The sequence below is a fragment of the Hippoglossus hippoglossus genome, chromosome 5 (assembly GCF_009819705.1).
Source record: "Hippoglossus hippoglossus isolate fHipHip1 chromosome 5, fHipHip1.pri, whole genome shotgun sequence".
NCBI lineage: Eukaryota > Metazoa > Chordata > Actinopteri > Pleuronectiformes > Pleuronectidae > Hippoglossus > Hippoglossus hippoglossus.
Genome location: NC_047155.1, coordinates 16,203,752 through 16,226,032, shown reverse-complemented (window position 1 = coordinate 16,226,032; position 22,281 = coordinate 16,203,752). Strand labels below are relative to the sequence as shown.

Below are 22,281 nucleotides of genomic sequence, written 5' to 3'. Positions count from 1 at the left end.
TTCTTCCACACTAAAGTAAGGACATCGCTGCTGCCGTCTCTCCTCCATTCTCACACTCTTCCATCCAGTCCTTCTACTCACATCTTTGCTGTTCTCCACGTCTGATTCACTGCTGAAGTCTTCTGTATTCAGATTTTCAAAGTCTGACTCCCCGACCGCGATGGGAACACAAACAGTAAGGTTGGGGTTATGGATGAAGGACATGAAGTCCTCATCAATCATATACTTCCCCACGCTGCTTCCAATGCCGCTGGTGGTGCCATTGCCGTTTTTGGCATAGTCCAGTTCACGGTTGATGTCCACCGTGTGGTTTGCGATGCAGTTTAGCTTCTTTTCATACATATCATCCAGAGGCTTCTGTTCGTCCTCTATAGGCTGTAGTGTGAACAAAAAAAGGCTATTAGAAAACATGAATGTCATCACAGAGCTACACTATCTGATAAAGACACGTTTGCTTGACAAGTTTTTTTTAAAACAGAATTATTCATAAAGATGTTTACTTAAATCGTACCTTCTTAAGCACTGTGGCCACAAAGACTCGCATGTTGACCTTGAACCAGGCAATCCCTATCTTAATGCGGGCGACTGCGAGCTGGAGGTTGTTGGGCTCCCCATCATCATCTGTTGCGGCGAGGTTGTCGGCACTGAATGAACTCAGCAGCAAGGCCAGGAACAGGTTCAGTACCTTGGGGAAAACCACCAAACAAGCTGAAACACTCGCAGTTTAAAGATGGACGACATGACAGCTCTCCAAAAGTAAAGCCAAAGCGACTCGATCGCCACCCGTATCCAAGACATTTTAGCTTCATTTTTGTACAAAGGGAGGAAGTCGGCCCTGTCGTCCATCTTCATATAAAGCCATTGCTGTAAATAGATGGTTCACAATTGGGACACTATAATTTACTAGTATTTTATCTGGGAAATATTTGTCTTTTCTTACCACCAGGTTTCCGATGACCATGACCATCATGAAGACAGTGAGACACATGGTCTGTCCTGCCACCTCCATACAGTCCCACATGGTCTCAATCCACTCGCCACACAACACTCTGAACACAATCAGGAAGGAGTGGAAGAAGTCATGCATGTGCCAGCGAGGCAGCTTACAGTCCTCCGCGATCTTACACACACAGTCCTTGTAACTTTTTCCAAAGAGCTGCATGCCCACCACGGCGAAGATGAAGACGATGATGGCCAGCACCAGGGTCAGATTACCCAGAGCTCCCACAGAGTTACCGATGATCTTGATGAGCATGTTGAGGGTGGGCCACGATTTGGCCAATTTGAACACTCGTAACTATGACAGAAATAGGAAACATGAGTATTACAAAGTTATTCATATTAGAAAAGTGACAAAAATGATGTGACTATGAATTGCCTCAAAATGCTTTGATTTCAGCATCTCTGACAAGGAGGTTATGTTTTTCCCTCTGTCTATATATTTGTTTGTATTTTGGGGGATTTCCATGGGACTTAGTAGGAGGATGGGACATGGGCCAGGAGAGAAAACATTACATTTTGCCACAGATCCCGACAAAAGGTCCAGGAATTTTTACAATCGGAGAAAAGCACCAAGTTAAAAATCTCTTATGTTACTATGAGAAGTGTAAAAAAACGTTTTGGTTCACTATGAAACTGTGGCAGGTCAAATTAGAACATGGCGGGCCACAAGATTCTAGATAATTAATGGGAAATACTGAATAAACAAAAAAATCTCATGATGGTTAACATGTTATGGGAGCTCTTCCACAGAAATATATATATACAATATAATATACACGATGCAGCATCATGCAAAAAAAATGTTTTTAAGCCGAGGCTTTCATTTCTCATCAATTATATGACCTGTGCATAACGGACATAACAGGTAATCTGATGTTAACATTCTGTCTCTTAGCTTTCTCACTTACCAATCGGAAGGATCGGAGCACTGACAGACCTTCCACATCCGCCAGACCTAGCTCCACTAAACTCAGAGTCACGATGAAGCCATCAAAGCAGTTCCAGCCTTCTTGAAAGTAGTAGTAGGGATCCATGGCAACCAGTTTGGCAAACATCTCGCCAGCAAAAATGCCTGTGAAAACCTGTAGACCCACACAGAAGTTCCCATTGAGTTTTAATGGATCTTCACAAATTTGGGATTTAATTTACTATTTCCCCACACAATTCAATGTAATTAAACATCTAAGGAAATTATGTGACTAAATATAAACTTGAGCCAGTTGCTGGCCCTCGCGGTGGCGACATCTCACTTGAATTTCTACCCCACCAACTTTCAATGGAACATTTTGTGCCGACCATGGTGACCACAGGTAACAAGGGTCAGTTTCTAGAGAGGGTGTCTTAGAAACGGCGACCACATCCAAGGAAGGCAGGAGGCATGCAAATAACCCACTCCCCATCATCCCTGCATGTGGACCTAGGCACAATTTCCAGCCCCTTCTCATGCCCCTAGTACACCCAGTGTGGACCACCCTGCAGGCCTATCATATTATTCCAGCCCCAGAGACAGTGTACCAGAACAAAGTATCTAAAACAATGTGATAATGTTGGGATTTGGGATTCGTTATTGCTACTAGACAGTAACAGTATCTGACCAAAAGTCTTTTTATGCTTCAAATTATTGTAAAGATTTCCAATAATACTGGCATAATGGCCCTAAAGGCAAACATAGAGGAACCTGAGAATTAAAAAAAAAATTTGATTCTAAAGGAGGAATTGCAAAAAGCAGTTTGCTTACGTTGCATTTTGTTTGATGTAGTACTGATTAAGGACAAAAGATTTGACTGAAAGCTCCTTTGACAGGGCAAGGTCACAGAGCAATGGCACCGTGTTCCAGCAGAGCTTGTATGGAGCTGTCGTGCTGTGATCGTTTCCCATATTGTCCACCTAATCATTCCTCTGACTTCAGTTCCTGTTTCACCCCTGACTGCATGCCAATATCAGTGATCTCATTTCCTGTCTCAGCACTGACACTGGGCCAATACTGCTGACCTCAGGCAGCTGTGCTACACTGATGTGTGACAGTGAGGGTGGAGCTAAACAGCCGCTGTACATCTGGTTAATATGTACTTCGCCAAAACAGTCCTGTGCAGTCAGTGACAAACCTGATTATCATCACTGCTATGTTTTTGTGCGCGCGTGTGTTCATCATTTGGAAAGAGTTGAGTCGAGTTGAGGTAAGCGGGATGCAACGGAAGCAGCAGAGTGACCTGAGTAGGGGCGATGGGAGTTTGGGGCGCAGGCTGGCTGGCTGCATTAAAATGGAACTAAATCTTTAATGAGACCCCATCAGAGTCCTATATCCACTATGTGTGCGTATACTTAAGTGCACATACCAAATGATGCATTGATGTATTGGTTTGAGGTTATGTAGGTGGGGCTAACTGAACCTGCAATGCCTCTGTAACTCCTGAGAGAGATGATGAGCTTCAAGGCATGAAAGTTTACGAAAACAACAGCAGTGGTGCAGTGAGCGACAAAACAGGAGCTTTGGATTCTCACCAGGTTACCAACGGACAGAACCCCCTCAAATTGTTCAGTCATGGGGTAGTGCTCCATGGCCATGAAGAGGGTATTGAGGACAATGCAGATGGTGATGGCGAGGTCCACAAATGGGTCCATGACAATCAAGTAGACAATGTGCTTGATCTTCAGCCACATGGGAAAGCACTCCCAGATGAGGAAGACGTTGGCGAACTTGTACCAACAGGGAGGACACTTCCTCTGAGACTCCTCCAACTCTGCAGGAGGAGATGAAGAAGAAAGGAAACCAAAATGAATGAGAAAACCAAAAAACGATTCGAGTAAGTCTCTACAGTAACAAAAGCAAAAATATTTTCCCAGTTTTTTTACCTCCACCAAGGAGGTCATGTTTTCCCCCCTGTCTGATTGTTGGTTGCTTTGTTTACACAAAAACTACGCGACGGAAACTTGGAGGATCAAACCCATTAAATTTGTGTGCAGATCAGGGGACGGATCTTTAACATTGTGAGATAGCGTGTCTTTAGACATTTTCATTGATTTCGTCGAGAATATTTCATCTTAATCTTGATTTGATATGAAAAAAAAATCACTGATATTTATGAATTTATACAATTTGATCCAAATAAAAATCTGAATCCCGTGAATTTAAATGTGGTTTCAAAAGGGGACCATTGGACCTTTGTGGAGGTATGCACTCACTGAGGGCTATTCTAGATGTGTCTAGTTTACTCCCTAAGTTTTCTAGTGAGTAGCAGACACGATCTGTATCCGGATGTCTTGTCTGCATAAAGAAAATGTCAGTATTTACAGTTAGAAGTACTGTGTTCTCTAAACCTCAGCTTGACTGAGCTGCAATAACTCTAAAAAATAAATACAACTTGTATAAATCAACCAACAAGAAGCAGACAAAAGCTGAGAGTTTGTTCATGTCAGTCAGCTGATTTGAAGAAGAAAAGGAAAACATGTGTTCTGTAAGTACCCTCTAATAGTGTGTTGGTGACCACGCTCATCTGACTGTTGGCCCGGTCCTTTCCTTTGAACGAGGAGTTGAGCTGATCCACAGAGACCATGAGAGAGCCAGATTGCTTCTTCTTAATCTCCACGTCTGTAGTCTGTACTCAGAGAAAGACATGATGTCAGTCAGAGATAGTACTCACATAAATAAACAAACACGCATTAAACTCATGCTCGCAGGGTTTCTAAATGATAAATAATGCCCTTGGTTTACTCAGAAAATAAAAAACCTTGTATGATAAACAGCTCTTCATATCAGATTATCTCATCTATTTTACCTCTAAATTATGTGAAACGTTTCAACCTCATACTGCAAATTCTCAAAGAGGTGCCTTAATTTACCACTAGTGAGGTCTTCACTAAATTCTAATATTTGAGATGAGACATTTTTCAAATTACAATTACATTATTTATTTTTTATACATGTTACTGGATTAACATAAAAACTTATTTTGGCTTTTATTTGAGAATTCACAATGCACTTTTCAAACCCTCCATTGTGTACTCTATAAGATAACTGCAACACTAAATTGCATGCATTGGCATGCATGTCAAAAACAGAGGGAACTATAAAACATAATTTGCCGCTACACCATGCTACATTTTAAGAGGTAAAAAAGATAAAAGCAGGTATATTGGTTGAGGATTAAAGAGGGATCTACCATGCTAGCTGCAATGAGGAGAAATATTGTTATAGAAATTTAAAAAAAGTTTAATATTTGTTGCTGCACCGTCCAAGGGCTCAGGAGCAAGGGGATAAATTGGGACAAGAAGGAAAGATAGGGAGGCAAGAAGGGAGTTAAAGTAAAAGAAGAAAAGAAAAATTAGAAAAAGATAGAAAGAAGTATGAGTATGGAAAGTCATTAAGAATGGAAAAAAGAACTAAATAGTGAGTATTTATTCCTGTCAATAGTCTAGTGACAGGATTGTTAAGGTAGGTTGGAATCATATTGCATTATTATTAGATATTAATCAAAGATAATCATGATGCTAGTGAGGCAGTGAGTTTGTGGATAGTGTTTCAGCTGCTTAGTGCTGTTATAAAAGGAGCAGCACACACAGGGAATTAGAGTCAAGGTTGAAGTGTGAGCATAAGAATTTGGATATCGGGTAGGAGAAAGGAGTTACTGAGTTTAGGGAAAAGAGGAACAAGAGTCAAGGGGAGGAGGTTGTGAAGGAAAAGCTGCAGAGACCAGGGCCACCACCATCATGCCTATACTGTATTGGTGTCCCATGGACGTCCTTACACTGTCATCAGTGGCTGCCTTATCTATTTTCACCTCAGGCAGAAGCCGTCTGCCGGGCCCAGGTCCTATGAGAGACACCACGCCATTGCAGTCCACTGTGCTGTTCCTCTTCCCTCCAGAGTGGGGTGCCAGTGGGTGGATGCGCGATGAGCCTTGGCTGTAACCACTATAGCTGTTGCGGCGGTAAGGGATAAACAGGGAGCCCCGACGGTCTTCGCTCTCCTCAACTGTACTATGCTCATCATCCGCAAACTCGTTCTCTGAGCCCATGTCCTTGGAACGGCCTTTGAAGCTGAAGATGCTGCTGCGGCTGTTGTGGCGTGACATAAAGGGCGAGCCTGGGATGCTCAGTAGTGACTGAAGTGAGAGAGATGGGTGCAGAGAAAGAGAAGAAGGAGTTACTACACACAACAGAAGTTGATTGTCGTGTAAATCTTAAGCAAATATGAAATATGTCACATAAAGGCAGAAAACATGACAATTTAAATTTCATTATCTTTTAACAAAGTAAAATACAATTTTAACTTATCTAATTGACACACAATATGACTATATCATTGCAATATATTGTAAAATTTAAATGAAACACAATTAAAGTTCTAATGATTTTATAAATGTATTATTTTCCTTATCATGCAGCTGGACAGCAAAGCTGCAGCACAACGCGTGTAACAGTGAGTAAAGTGTGTAACATTGTGAGCGTTGAGTGAGAAAGGACTAGAGGAGCCATTCGAGACATCACATATGCAGCATAAGGAGCCATAATAGCTGTGACTCAAGGGAGGTTTCCTTTACTATTACCATCGCCACTTCACCTAGGAGCTGCTGGGACAGGAGTGCAGCAGTACACTGGCAGGCTTGGAGGAGGATATTTACCACCAATTTCAAGTTGAGAATGCTAAGATTCCAAGAAGTGTAAGGTAGCAACTTATCAGGGAGCCACAGGTGAATGCTTATAGCTCAATACCGCACAAGCTCGTCCAGTTTCACTTAACAAAAACCATGTCATCAGCAGAGCCAAAGACGTTATTGCTGAGTACAGCTTAAGAATGAACTTGCCTCTGGATTTGTTTCACCACTCTGGTACAAGATCAAGGTCAAAATTATAACTGGGTGCACCATCAATGACACCTTGTTCTCTGTGGTGATGAACAAGCTTGTGGAGTTTTACGGAGGACCTGACAGCCACTACAGATCCCATACCAGGCTGTAGCTAAATGCTGCAGGGACTCAAGAGGCCGTTGAGACAGACCTACATAAGCTTCAAACCAGCTATATTCTAAACTTTCAAACAGAAGAAACAAAAGATTGAGTAGTTGTTCTGCTGGGCTGCCCCATGATTCCAACCGTAACTGAGAGGCCAGTAAAAAGCACAGGTCAGGTTTTTGACTGCCCATTTAGGGCCTCAACATCCATCTTATCATGTGGGCATTCCTGGTGTACAAAAGGTCATTCTAAACCACAGAGGCCTTTGGTGAGCACTTACCTCCAAAGATTGCACTTTACCAAAATAACAACAAGCTAAAGCAGCCATTCAAATTTCTGAGGGACAAATTCCAGTTGCCAAGCACAAGAGAACAGCTGAAATGTTGAAATGCAAAGTACCAAGAGGTGTTCCAGGAAGTAGAGTCATAGATTTATCACAGCAGACATGGATATTTCCCAACTTACAATTTCAATTTGGTGTCAATGATACAACAGTTGGCCATTTTGAAAATGGAGATACATTCTAAAAAGACAGGTGATCTGAGATAAGCTGTGCCACTGCATCAAATTCCTAATCCAGGCAGTGTATGATGTGCTTCTCAAACAGTCAGACCTCCACAAATGACTGCAAAGTACAGTCACAAACAGTTTTGCATGGAAAGTGGAATCCTGGAACATATTGTGAGCTACTGCCTCAATGACCTGACTGAGGGACGATAGAGCTGGATTTACGACCACATCTTGAAGATCATTTCCCAACCTATGAGTGTGGATATAGACTGAAGCAAAAAGGCCTGCCCCTTCAAGCATACTATCATTTATTTCAGAGCCTGGGAAATTCCACTGGAATCCTGGCCTATGCAAAGGACTGGCAGATGGTGGAGAGGTGGGCTCAAGTTCACCCAGCACACTTTGATCACAGCTGAGAGACCAAACATCATTCTCTGGTCTGAAGCCACCAAACAAATGATCTTGCTGAAGCTGGTCATCCTTTTGGCAGGATGTTTGGAGTCTTTGAAAGGAAATAAGAACTTGAATTCAGGGGTTTCAAAGCCCAATCTCTAAAACTCATAACATCCTAATCATGGAAAAAGAGAGGCGAATAAGAGCAATTGGCGACACTACTGAAGCAGCAGAAAGAGCCTCAAGATGGGTTTGGCTCAAGAGAGGAGGACAAGGGGAGGATTTAGACGATTTTCCTTCTGAACACAAGCTAAGCTTGGTTACCTGGACAGGATCTATGATGTTGAAAGACAAGAAGCATCTCCAGGATTCCAGGAACATCACTATTAAGGTGTCCAAGAGCAGGGATAGTTGTATTTACACATGCTAAGTCAAACGTTTTGTATTTACTTTATAGTTTTTTCTTGCTAATTTTACCTGGTTCATGATGGATGTCTTTCTCCCCAGCCGGCTTCCGGGGAAACGAATGGTGCTTTTCTTGCTCCCATCATCTGACTCAGACTTAACAACCTTTTCACTGTCTCCCTTCTCTTTATCTTGCTCTTTCTGACGCCATTTCTTTTTGCGATTGCGACGTTCCTTGGCGCTCTTGGAGCTCAGCTTGGAAACCTCAGAGGAGCTGCGGGACAAGTGCCCCCCTCCTTCATCCTCCAACGCAGCCTCAGACACAGTGCCTGCAGATGTCGCCATGGCAGCCGCCTGAGGAAAGAACGTGGCACATGACAATCATACATTTTGAAAATTGGGTAAATGTATATGATTTAGATAGAACGAGACCTACCTGTGTTTCCTCCTGCTGCCTCTTCAGCTGCTCAAGCATTGCCTTGAATTCGGCCTCTTTTTGCTCCGCCTCCTCAATAGTGGCCTGGTTCTGCTCCTCATAAGCCATGGCCACCACAGCCAAGATGAGATTCACCAGGTAGAAGGAGCCCACGAAGATGACAAGCACAAAGAAGATCATGTAGGTCTTCCCTGCAGCTCGCAGAGTCTGACAAACAGAAACAGACAAATCAATGAGCATGAATCAGAGATTTAGAGCAACTTAACACGGACGTTTTAGTTTTACAGAGAAATTTGTTCAACTGAAAAATAAATGCAATGCATCTCCGTAAAACCTGACTTTTTCTCTACAGTAATTTTGTATTTATTCAGAGATTGTATGTATGTGCATTGCATCAGCAATGCTGGTCCTTCCATATCCAGTTAATACCTGACCCCAAGCATTATCCTAACCCTTATCTAAACCTAATTCTACCCTAAAATAAAGTCTTAACATTCAAACAGCCCTTTGAAAATGTGAGGACCAGCCAAAACGTCATTACTTTCCAAAATGTCCAAAAAGGTACATGCTCAAAATGGTCCTCACAAAGATATAAGTACAAGTACACTCACACACACAGATACATACAAAGAGAAGGAGAGAGGGAAGAACAGTGTTTGGCCAAAATGAAGTGAATTTATTGTGGTGGTGCAGGTCTGTAAGAGTAATGAAATGCTAGTGTTGTGTGCAGAGAGGATTAGGGTTAGGTGTTAAAGAAGACATTAAAATATATGATAATGTTTCAGTATTCTCTTAAAAACACATTTGACAGAGAATATGACTGTTCTAAAGGTCATTTCATAAAACATTTTTTTTTAATTCAATACAATTGACCCAATTATTTCCCCCCTAAATGAAATATGAACATAACTCTAGTGGCTAGTCGCACAGTTGTGGCTACAGAATGTCTGAACAGCTGCCCTTGCTTTGCTTTTATTCAGAGGGCAAATTAACTGAGGGGGGAGCTGCTGGAAGGCACTTTTGCTGATTCATTCAGGTATTAGAGTGACGATGTATACATTTTTTATGATGAAGTGAGGACAAAAATCATTAGTACTGCTTAGCGAGTGTTTTAAATCTATGGGTAGCTGTGGAGGAGTAGAGAGGTTTTTCTAAAACAGGTGCAAGAAAGGTCAAAGCTTCATCCATATAGGTCAAAGTGTGAACAAAGTCAGTCCTTGCTTTTTGCTTCCTCTGGACATTTGTATGTCAATTTGAGACTGAAGAGAAGAGACATAAGAATTCAGGAAAACCAAGCTTTACCAGCATGTAAAGATTTTCCCAGAAGTCCTGGGTCATGAGGCGAAAAAGGGTGAGGAAAGCCCATCCGAAGCTGTCAAAGCTGGTGTAGCCGTAGTTGGGGTTCACTCCGGCTTTCATACATGTAAATCCCTCTGGGCAATTTCTGAAAGGAGCACAGTATGTTAACAAATGACTGAAGTGTGTCATTTCAGCACTGACAGATATATATTTCTGACAAGTTCCAATAGTAACATGAAAATAAGATTGAACAAAGTCTTGATAGGCCTAAGTGTGTTTTATCTTTGTAGTTATTTTGCTTGTGCAGTCATGTTTACAGGCCATGTACAGTAATAGTAGGAGGGTATTGATAAGCCATACCTTAATATTTCATTACCCTTTCAAAAGCAAGAAAGTGTAGCCCATAAATTATGCAAGTTTGACTGCTTACGTATGTGTATGTTTATGCAAACAGTCTCAATATAGTAAATACAGTATAATGTCATTATTTTTATTTTTGAAATGCCAGAAAAGGCCAAAATGTGCAAAAAAAGTTCCACGCCTGAATATTGGCCTCTTTAATGACTTAATCTACATCATCTGCCTTTGTTTGTCTGTTAGTTAGCAGGATACACAAAAAATCATAGTCACTGTTTTCATGGATGTTGACATAAAAAACAGGCGCATACTTAGGGCCATTCTAGTTAGGGGTTTTCTTTTTTACTTCTGTTTTCAACTCTATCCATTGGACTGTTTGTTTGTCAGTTGTTTTGTTTGATTGTCAGCAGGATTACGCAAAAACTAAAGAATGGATTTACAAGAAACTTGATTAACCTTAGTTGGGTCATTTGGGCGAGTTTGTCTGGTGTTGAAAAAATTGAAAACCCCTGGTAACATACTGATATTGTGTGTAAGTGCATCACAAGACATCTGAATGACCAACGGACATTTTTTAGACACCTGCAGACCATACATATGGAGGCATGAAAATAGTGAGAGGAGCACTGACTTACCCTGAGTCAGAACTATTTCCACATATTAGAGCATCAATCTGACCGTGGAGGAAGTAGAAATTTTCTGTGGGGAAGTAAAGAGAACACACAAAACCATACAAAGAGAAAGTAATTGCACACAAGCATATACAACTACATTTATGTAGTTATATGAAACTAGTTTAATTAAATGGGAAAGTAATCTCTCACTTTTATCCATGACGTATGTGCCCCAGTCAAAGCCCCTGCTGCCATTTGGCAGGTACTGCTCAGTCATGTTGATTGGCCAGTTTACACATTTGTTTCGCAGGTTACCCATGAACAGCTGCAATCCAATCAAAGCGAAGACTCCGAGACAGAATACTGTCAGGATCATCACGTCGGACAACTTCTTCACAGATTGGACAAGAGCGCCCACAATGGTCTTCAGACCTGTCAATTAATGTACAATAAACACATGTACACAAACACGCACACACAAATGTGCACGAATGCACATATATAAGAACAGCAAACTCACATACACACGCACACACACACACACAGAGGTAGACCAATACAAAGAAAATTTACAAAAACTGTTTTGTTTAACAGCCGCAGTTCGGAGCTGACTCAAGTCAGAACTATATAAAATGACACAAAAATGACAGCAGTGGACTAAAATAAAGGCAGTGTCTCACAGTGTCACAATGATGATGATCAAAGTAGTTGTAATGAATCAGCTTTGATCATGTCATATCATAATGTGTCTTATCCAATCATATTGGGTCGTATTTTAACGCGAACTATCAAATCGTATCTCAAAAAACTATAGTCCTTTTTCTTTAATTTCTATAGAATTATGTAATTGCTACATAAACCACCATTGAACCGAAACAACACGATAAACCCCCAGTAGAGAGAAGAAACCCTGCGAAAAATTTGGAATTTTGTGCCATCTAAACATAAATAATGTAGGCTCTGGGTAATAACAGTGCGGCCAGTCCTTTAAGGTTATAAAAAACTCTGTGTGTTTGTGTGTGTGTGTGTGTGTGAGTGTTTGTGCGCTTTAGGGCTTAATATCTGCTGTCATGCTGGGAGGAAGAGAAACACGTTGTTCTGCATCTCCATGTTTCCTGGAAGGAGAAACTGTCTCTTCTTTCCTTTGCTGATGTTCTTGCTGTTGACTTCCATTGTTTCTCGCCATGCTCACTTTGATAGGTCTTTGATTAATATTACTAATCACGAGTACTACTTTTTTGAAATGCATAGTGCTCCCATGCCATTAAACTACTGTCTTGTGTTTATGTTTTCATAATTACTGTAATAGAGTCAAAGAAATATGACTGTATAGCTAGTGTCATTAGAAAGTCAAAAATCTCTCTGTGAATAAAAGTAAAGTTTATTAATTTTGGATGGATCAAAAGAGAGTTGCAGATTATTGGTAGAATTTAGAAGCTAGACAATTGCACTACTCGAGTCGACAGTAGTATTTGCTAAATATAATTCTCTTTCTCTTATTTCTTTTGTAAGCACCACTTGACTGTTTTCAGTTTTACCATTGACTGACATGCACCAACCCACATGTCAGCGATCCCTCACTTAACTTGTTCTTGTTTTCCTGGTTTTAAAGTGGACTTTGCATCAGCATGGTTTCACAGTCCGAGTCGAATGTGGTGAGAGACTGAATCGGGCTAAAAATGGGACTCATATAGTGTTAGTGTGTTTTCTTGCATAATCCGTTTGTGTGATATTTGGGGCATTAATTGAACATTGCGCAAATATGCAATTAATATATGCAATTAATAGTAGACCAAACACATACAGTAGAGATCAGATCATCACTGACACTGACTCTTTAAGAGTAGATACTGTGGGTTAAGGGAACATTAAACTATTTTCTCAATCAGATTCACTAGGACTAAGGGACCTACACATAAATATATCTTCTCGTGAAAATATCAACGATTTTGGTTGTGTCATTTGGGAGCTTTCTGTTTTGCTTTTTTTTTAACATGATATGGACGAGGTTTCACCAGAATGTTTTTTAAATTTAAATCTGATCACAGTTTTTGAGTAGTTTGCAAACTACAAAGTCCTAAAAAAGAAAATTATTTAATTATTAGTTTTAAAAATGAGCTTTTCCTTATACCTTTAAATTTAGTTGTTGGTCGTTCATCATGATTCAAGACGGATTTTAAACCTAGTTTCTAGAGGTTTTAGAAGAAGATTTGAGCCGATGACACTAAGTTGTAACTCCAAACTCACGAGCACTCGATTTTAGAAAAAACTATTTTTCAACATGATATTAATATATTATTTTTAGAAAGTAGCCTATATGTCACTGTAAAAATACAAAAGTTAATTGTTTACAACACCACAACAAAGACCACAACAGACACTGCAGCTATTCGGGACGTTTCCATCAGAAAGAACCATTTTCATAAAATTGAAAGTTGTTGACTTTATATAATTGCAAAATTATTATTACTCCAGCTGCATGTAGCATCCATCCGAAGAAGATAAACTGTATCATGAGATTAAGATTTCCCTTTAACCCTTGTGTTCATCTGTGGAAACATCCCTGACTATAACCACAGTTATTAATTTTACTGCATCCAACAAATCAAACAAACACGCAGCCTTACAAACAGCAAGCAGCCAGAACTGGGCTCAGTCGAGGGAGCGGGAGGTGAGGAGGAGAAAGAGAGGACAGGCGAGGAAGAGTAGGCGGTTGGGAGGGGCAATGAGAGGTGGCATGCAGGTCATTTAAACGCCAAGGCTGAAGGAAGTGACTCTGCGTCAGCATCACTTGTCTGTGAACCATGATGGGGACTTTGCTTTAACATGAAGGACCGCTCCCATCCCGTCGCCACTTTCTCTCACTCTGTCAGTGCTGGGCGAGCCCTCAGGCTGGTTTAGCCAAGAGCACAACTGAGCACTACATGCTGGAGGGTGACTTTACTCTAGTGTACTGTACTAGTATGTATTGAGAGTGAGCATATGTGTATATGCACTGACATACAGTGACGTCATAGTTTCTACACAACTGTCTAAGTTATGTGTCTTGTTTCACAACCATTTTGAGTTTATCTAATGTTCAAGCGAATGTATTCACGTATTTGACTGTGTTGGCTATAAATCCTATTAATATATGAGCAGAATTTAGCTTATATATGATATTTATCTAATCATGTTTCCCTTACTCTCACAGGATGGAGAAAGATCTTCAAATATAAGAAAAAGAAGTAATGAAAAGAGTCATTTTACAACTAAAAGAAAAACAAAAATCCAGGAGAAAAGCCCCTTAAAAGCCAAACTTGTAAAAGCATCTGTCTCAAAGCTTCATGCAGCATCAGTGTGTTGTCATTAGGCTTGGCAGTCTTAGGAAATTTTAAAGTCTTAAGAAATATGAAGGCAGTGTCATAAACTCTGACAAATTGGATCAGTGTATGAAATAAAGGTGAATGCAAACCAGTTGTAATAGTTCTCATGATCATGTTTGTTTTACTTAACCCTGTATGTCAACACCTTGGAAATAATATTTTAATTCAATGTAAAGCATTAATAATAGCAATGCTTTACATTGAATAGAAATGTACAGAAAGACAGTTGTTGTCTAACATACCAGCTGTCCATGGGTCATGTGAGCCCACACTACCAATAGACTGCTAAGCCTATCAAAAATGTATTGCTACCATTTTTGATCGTCATAAAACAAAAGTAAAAAGGTAGAAATTCTGAAACTTAGTCTATAAAAAAAGAATAACAATATGAAAGTGATAGTAATAAAGACGGCTAACAGCTAAAGTAAGCTCAGCCTTAGTGTTTAAATGGGAGTCTCACCTGGAATGACAGAAATTGTTTTCAATGCTCGGAGAACCCTGAACGTTCTCAGCGCCGAGACATTCCCAAGGTCCACAAACTCTGTTACATATCTGCAACAAGGTAGGATGACACACAATACAGAACCCCATGACACACAACAAACACAGTAACGACACGCACACACGCACGCATGAGCGCGCACGAGCACGACACCAGCACCACCATCGAAGACCAGGAGGGGACACCACGGTGAGAGAGAGAGCGCCTGTCCGACCAGTGGGAAGAGAGCGAAGGAGGAAGAGGAGAGGAGAAGGACTGAAACAAAACCACACCCAACATCAACCCCGTGACATCGCCCGCCCGCAAACACAGAACACCTGGACTGTCTTACCTGGGATAACTGAAATTGTTTTCAAAGCCCTCAGAACCCTGAACGTACGCAGAGCTGACACATTGCCTAGGTTTACAAACTCTGTTATATACCTGCAAGGTGGATCAGATACAGTTACTCAGCAGCCGTCCCACACACAGGAAAGAAAGAATAGATAGTTACATAGTATTTCAATGAGCATCATGAGGGTGGTATGATGTAAGGATGTGGAGTCAAGGTGCTGTAGGCAATTTCTGTTTCCAAGCTTTTGCAACATTACCCAAATTATTAAATTCAATGTTCTCAGGTCAAAATGTCAAAGATCTTAATAGCAAGTAATAACGAGGACTTACTTATAGCCTATAATCTGCAAACAGCAGGAGGGGATCAACTTCATATCCAGAGAGAAGATGACATCAAACTAAATATTGGCATTGAAATAAACTTGGATAAGAGACTTGAAAGCCAAGGCATTGTCACCTTATGACAAAATATATGTGACAAATCAGTGACTGTGAGACTGAGCTCACAAAGTTGTGCCAAAGGTAAAAATTAGTTTGTCTATAGTTGCCCCCAACTGCTGAGTGGAGATTAGACAGAGTGGCCTCTTCACCGTTTATATTTGTTGCTGTATATCACATATGTATTGTATATATCTCCAGATTTGCCCACAGCAGCTCTAAGATTGTTAAGTTCTGTCTTTGTCTTTGTTCTGATAAAATAGAACCATCATGTGTTTCACTGTTAAAACCACTGCAGCTGACTGCAGATAACACACTGCAGGTTGTACTTAGAAGATTAAATCAAATGGCAAACATTTGACCATAAGGTTGTGTTATGATACCCACTCCATAATGAAATATACACGTTAATCACAAAACTGACCAAACTGACTATTACTAAAATGTCTAATGTCAGAAGATTAATTGCCTTCTGAATTCTGAGAATAAATAAGTGTTCATGTACTCTGATTTCCACAAACAATCCCACAATGCATCACAGCACTTTTAATAGATGCAAAAATGAACAAAACCTTGATTGCCTGCTCCTTCTAGTAAGCAATTACCTGTCTATAATAAGGAAGAAGTGAATGAGTGAATGAGGGAGTGATCTTGACGTCAGACTCATCTGACAGCAGATCATTTAATTCACCATATTAGTATGAGCACAGCTGTCACAGCAGTTTTATGATGACTTTGTTTCACTGATGCGTCTGATAAGCCAGCAGGTGTTAACACACCTAAATGGAGTGCATGTGTTTTTGTGCAGTGAGGAAGCTCTGTTTGCATGTGAGATTCATCTGTTCTAAATCTAAATGAAATGTTAAATGTCATATTTTTATTTGTCATGTTCATTTCTTGCTCTGACTGCAGTGCTCTTTACATTTGACCATAGGCGTCTATGTACATTCTAATAATGAGTTTAAATACTTACGCCATTGAGATGACCATGAAATCCAGCCAGTTCCATGGGTCTCGGAGAAAGGTGAACCCATCTATACAGAAGCCTCGGGCCACAATTTTTGTGAGTGACTCAAACGTATAGATCCCCGTGAAGGTATACCTTGAAAAAAAAAGAAAGAAGACAGTAAATAGTGACAGACACATGAAACAAGCACATGATAGCTGAGGAGGAAGTATGTACGTGTACTTACTCTACTTGTTTAGACCACTCCGGAGGATCACTAAATGTCATGAATATACAGTTGGTCAAAATCGTACACATGATGATCATGCTGAATAACGTGAGAAGACAAGTTAAGGAAAGTCTGAACAGTGTCTCCGACATTTAAAACAATTCCAATAAAGCAACAACTAAAACAAAATTCTAATACTAGAGCCCGACCAATTTAGCAGTTGGCTGATATTGGTCGATATGAGCCACAGATATACTGTATCAGTAACAGTGTTTATGTTTGCTGATATGAAAATTAGAATAAACAATGCTGTTCTATTTGTGTTTTCTTTTTATCTATGGAATAACGTTTATGGTTGAACTGTAAAATGTCAAACTTCAACTACATTTCAGTGTCATAAGGACATCTTAGGAATCATTCCCAAGTATTTAACTATATATATCTGCTGGGGTGGATCCACTTGCTAACAATCAATATTACAATTTCAAGGTTTTCTAAGATTTTTTGAAGAACATAATGTGACAATTTTCAAAATATAAAAAAATGTTTTGCATCAGAAATACATATTTGGCCTCTATTTGTAAATTGTGGCCCCTTAATGAAAAATCCAAGACCCGCCATTGTTTATCTGCCAATATATCATATCAGAAATGTTTAACACCCTAATATCGGCATCGGTCCCCAAAGGAATCTGTGTCGGTCGAGCTCTATTGAAGACTAAAGTAAAGCCCTAAGGAAGAGGGCTGAGAGAAGACAATGACTTAGTGCTGACAGAGCATTGGCTTCACTTACTATTCACTGGACACGATATAAACAGAAAATAACAAGCAATATGTAAATACCACAACATCTTTTTTAGTCACAGTAAAACATAGAAAATAGATCACTTGAAAGGATATGAATGTATCAAAATCTTAATAGCTATTCGCCTAAGTAGATTAAAAGGGTTTAAGATGTACACAGAGGGCGTGGCACTGAAGCGGAAGATTGTTTTCCCTTTGTTTATGACTATAAATGTCTGTGGAGAGAGAGAGAGAAAGAGAGAGAAACACAGTTAGATCATTTAAAGAATCAATTACATGTCACATACGGTTCCTTAGATGGTCTGAAAACCTTTTGTGCCTCCTTATTTTAACCAGAGGAAGAGATGAGTGTAACTTGGCTGCTGATTGGCTGATGTGAGTCCTGAGCTCACCTCTGAGTCATGAGGCACTGCTGCATTGGTTTCAGCTATAACAAAGCTGGTTCTCACAATACAGGTGATTCTGAAATTCATCAGAATGCAGCATTTTGATTTGAGTCCTCGCGGCGTTGTCACTTCATCCATTTCATAAAGAGACCCCAGTGAGTAAAGAACTTCTGACCTTAAACTAGCACATAGGAGGAACACAGTAGTAAAAAGATAGAGGATTACACAAGGGCACAAAGTCAGAGGAAGCAAGGGCACAGACACCGCTCCCTCCTGTGGGGCCAGTCACTAATGAGCACAGTCAACACCTCTGTCCTGGTTGCATCAGACCAAGCCTCTGCCTCGGCCCGGCGTGCTTTCCAGTACTACGGTAGCTGCGTGAGCCGCCTCAGGAGCAGCAGACAGGCGCACGCATGGGAAGCTCTCTCCTCTCCACGGGCCAAATGACTCTCTTCTCCCCAAGTTTAAAGCTCTTACTGGAAGAGAACCGCAAATGCTGACATCGATCAGGGGCAGATCTGCTGACTCTCAGGCTCTCAACAACCACTCCCCACCCATAAACAGCGCCGGGCCAAGTGAGGCTGTGCACTGGGGTGAGGCAGCAGCGTGTTTTCTTTGTGCACATCGATAGGCGCTTGTGGATGTTTGTGCACGATTTTGGACACAAACAATGCAGGGTCAGAATGAGAAGTATAAGCATTTTACAAACACACAAGTGGGTTACTTTACATTCACAACCTCTGTTAGTCCCAATTTCTTTAAAGGCATCTCGGTTAAAAGCTGGTTCACAGACAGATGATAAATGTGCGGTTTGGATGAGAATCTGTGAGTGAGTCCTTCCTCACCCCATCCTCTCATCACACACTATTGCATTTAGATCTTTTGCATTCAACTTTAAGTGATAGACAGTTTAAGTAGATGTTGATGTTCTGTGAACTGACAACGAAACATATGCACTATGTGCATGTAAGCATTGATAAATGATAACAATAACAACTGACAAATGATGAACGACAACTTGATGGTGCAGAGAACACACTTATAATAAAGCCAATTGGTCTTTAGTATGCACATGACATCAGCTAACGAGAAAAATACACACTCCACGAGTTTGCGGTTCTCGCCACGGGAAACACTAGGAAGAATTGTTGAGGCGACCATCAGTGTCCAGAGACAAGTGGTGTCCTGAAATCTAATTAAAGTAAAAATAGCGTCCACAATGTGGGGGAAGACAAAATGTATTCTCTCCACCAGAGGACTCCTCTCACTCTCCTTCCCTCTTTGTTTCTTTCTGCATACAGAGCATCTACTTGAAATATCCTCTCACTGTTTTCCTATCGCTCAGAGAAAATCATTTTCTTGATAACTGTAACAGGACGTCATAATGTGATTAAGACCTATACATACATATACATACATAATGAGACTAATGAGACCAAGGTCAGAATACTCCACATGTCTTAATTTAATTATTGCTTATTCTGAGTATGCTCTTTTTCGTGTAAAGTTAATAAGAAAAATGCTGTTTACATCACACTTATTCCGATTATTGTCTTAATCTGGTTAATATCTAAATACTGGTAGCCACATACGTCAGAAGTTCCTTATGTGGATTTGTAAAGGCTTTTGAAAACTTCAGAGATCAAGACATTGCATTCCTGCATATGTGTGCTTTGTGCCTATTGAGTCTGGGTTTTGAAGTCGGTCATCCTCTTCACCAAACGGAAATTCACAATTTTCCCCAAAGATTCTCAATTTAACAACATAGAGGCATCAGAAAGTCAATGACTTGAGTCAATTTGGAGACAGAAAATGTGTTGATGGAAACCTGACACAGTTACAAGAAGGAATGCAAATGTCTAACAATTGACTTCACTGATTGTCTGCAACAATGATTGACCACAATCGATCAATGGATTCATCTTATAAAATACTAATTTCATGAATTTGCTCAATTGTTATGGGCTATTTTCACAGCACACTTTTTAATAATAAGGTAAATAAAGTAACTTAAAACAAGATGTAATATTGCTAAAAATATGAATGACTAAACAGAACAATAGAAGAGGAAGCTACAGTGAGTTGGATTAATGAGGAGCTGCAGGCAGTACGTGCTTATTGTAATTTGGATGAACTCAAAACTCCACGTAATTGATGTAAGCAGCATCTTTGCTGTTGTATAGAAAACCACTCACTCCAATCACATGATCAAACACCCACAGGAACACAATTCAAACATAATATTGTTGCTTGATACATTCTTCACAATAAACACCACAAATAACTTCCCCAAACTAATTCATTTCCCAGAGGCACAATGTAAAATGTTTGACAGACAGTGAATTGGTGACAATACATTCACCGTCTTTGAATTCAAAGTCTTAATTTCCACATTTCGATTGCATATCGACCATGTTTGGGTAGCTCACTTTGAAGAACTGCGTAAATATAATCATATTGACTTGATGGATCACGAGACACTCTATATGTAACACACAAAGGATGTTAAAGGCCTTCACACACAGTGCATAAAGATGCACAGCTACACTCCTCACTATAACTACACCTACACAACTCAGCAGAGTGAGCTTCAAACCTTATTTGCTGCAAAGCAGGAGAAATGTTCCTAATTCTCCACAGAGCTTTAAAGAAAAAGGCACATATGCAAGAAATCTGGAGGCAGAATGCAGCTCCAAGGACAGTGTGTGTGTGCGTGTGTGTGCGTGTGTGTGCGTGTGCGTGTGCGTGCGTGCGTGCGTGTGTGTGTGTGTGTGTGTGTGTGTGTGTGTGTGTAGCAGCTGATATGAAGAGGGGCTTGCAGGGGTATGGGACAGCAGCAGAGGGAGGCGAAGAGAGAGAGAGAGAGAGAGAGCGAGATGAGGGGGTGGAGGGGGAGTGATGCAGAACAGAAAGCCAGAGAGCTGCAGAGGAGAGGGAGGGAGCCAAACCTGAGATGGATGGTGGGAGGACTGGGGAGGCATGCAGCAGCAGAGAGAGAGAAACTGAGAATGAGATGATGAGGGAGATGTAAGTAGGTAAACAGGGTGTAATCATGGGGGGGGTTCTCTTCCCCTAATACTCCTTGCAGGACCCCAGCCTGACAGGTCTGATACTGCACGTAACTGACTCTATATCTGGTCTTTCTCAGCTGCAGACCTTTTAGGAGACTGCAATAATGAATGTTATAACAATTAGTTGATTAAGAGATTAGATTATGTTTTTATGAGGAAGAATCCGTCTTTTCTCTGATTTTGTATATGGTTGCAAATTAAATATTGTAGATTTTTTAACTATTGGTTGAACTAAAAAAGACACTATCAACAATCAATAAATGAATGAACAGTTGTTAAATCTAGGGTTGGTAATCCTGAAAAAGCCAGCAAGAGCCGGCAGCAGGACTGTAAATGACCTTCATAACATATGATTTTAAATGAAATCATATTTGGATTTAAACGTCTCTTTGCACAACAATAGACAACGTTACACACAGATTAGCTGGATTTCAGCGTGTTCTGTTATGAGCACCTGGTTTCGGACTGAGTGCATTTCACAGAGAAGCAAAAATATCTAAACTTCCCCGTTGTCTACTGTTAAACTTTGATGATTTGTAAAAAAAAACTCAGTAGCAGTAGCTTTAGTTTAATATCTGTACCTGAAACATAAATTTATAAGCTTCTGCAGTAAGAAATGTTCACTAATGTCTCACCTAAAAGACTGCAAACTAATGTCCCTGCAAATTACACCACACTAAGTGAAAATAAATGCATCATCACCACTTTTTTTTCGACCTGTATGTTGTGCTGCAAAACCCTGCTTTCCCCACCCCTCATTCTTTACACCAACCTGGCTCTAGCAGTGAAAGCACACTCAACCCCCTCCACCCCGTCCCTTCCTCATTGAGCCTCAGTACAGGAGGATGCTGTGTCATCATAGACTGAGGACTCAGACAGAGCACTAAAGCCTGGCCCTCGCTCTAATTTACTACACCCTGAAAAAAAAGAGTGCCGGAAAGGAAGGGGGGTGGGGGTGGGGGGGGGGGAGGGGGAGCAGAGCCGTGTCAGAGACACAGAGACAGAGATGGTGGGATGGGGACATAATGCAATGGTATGTGCAGTGCTACATGCCGAGATCCAGATTTGACTTCTGCATTAGCCATGAGCTCCCCTGGTGCACTCCCTAACAGCTGCAGGAGCCGGAAAACAACAGCCTGGTTTTCTGCACACTCCAGATACAAGATGCGAAATGCCACCGTCAGGAGGAGAATGAAGCTTTTGCATCGTCAAAACCTGAACGTTGTTCAAACTTCTTTTTT

At 40.6% G+C, this 22,281-nt stretch overlaps 1 protein-coding gene across 9 annotated transcripts in view; it reads right to left on the bottom strand.

Annotated features, from left to right (window-relative positions):
- The window catches only part of scn8ab (sodium channel, voltage gated, type VIII, alpha subunit b), a 44,037-nt gene that overhangs the window by 13,318 nt on the left and 8,438 nt on the right, over positions 1–22,281 (bottom strand). For 4 of the 9 annotated variants that reach the window (XM_034586207.1, XM_034586213.1, XM_034586209.1 and 1 more), the window contains exons 3-18: positions 17,680–17,798; positions 16,799–16,888; positions 16,579–16,707; positions 14,793–14,884; positions 11,178–11,399; positions 10,989–11,052; positions 10,000–10,141; positions 8,698–8,904; positions 8,334–8,615; positions 5,748–6,104; positions 4,466–4,598; positions 3,505–3,743; positions 1,911–2,084; positions 941–1,297; positions 512–685; positions 82–375 (exon numbers count right to left, since the gene is read on the bottom strand). In XM_034586207.1, the coding sequence (XP_034442098.1) occupies positions 82–375; positions 512–685; positions 941–1,297; positions 1,911–2,084; positions 3,505–3,743; positions 4,466–4,598; positions 5,748–6,104; positions 8,334–8,615; positions 8,698–8,904; positions 10,000–10,141; positions 10,989–11,052; positions 11,178–11,399; positions 14,793–14,884; positions 16,579–16,707; positions 16,799–16,888; positions 17,680–17,798 (3,075 nt within the window). Of the gene's footprint in view, positions 1–81; positions 376–511; positions 686–940; positions 1,298–1,910; positions 2,085–3,504; positions 3,744–4,465; positions 4,599–5,747; positions 6,105–8,333; positions 8,616–8,697; positions 8,905–9,999; positions 10,142–10,988; positions 11,053–11,177; positions 11,400–14,792; positions 14,885–15,165; positions 15,258–16,578; positions 16,708–16,798; positions 16,889–17,679; positions 17,799–22,281 lie in introns of all 9 variants that reach the window. The other 5 variants (XM_034586212.1, XM_034586214.1, XM_034586211.1 and 2 more) reach the window with 3 other exon arrangements.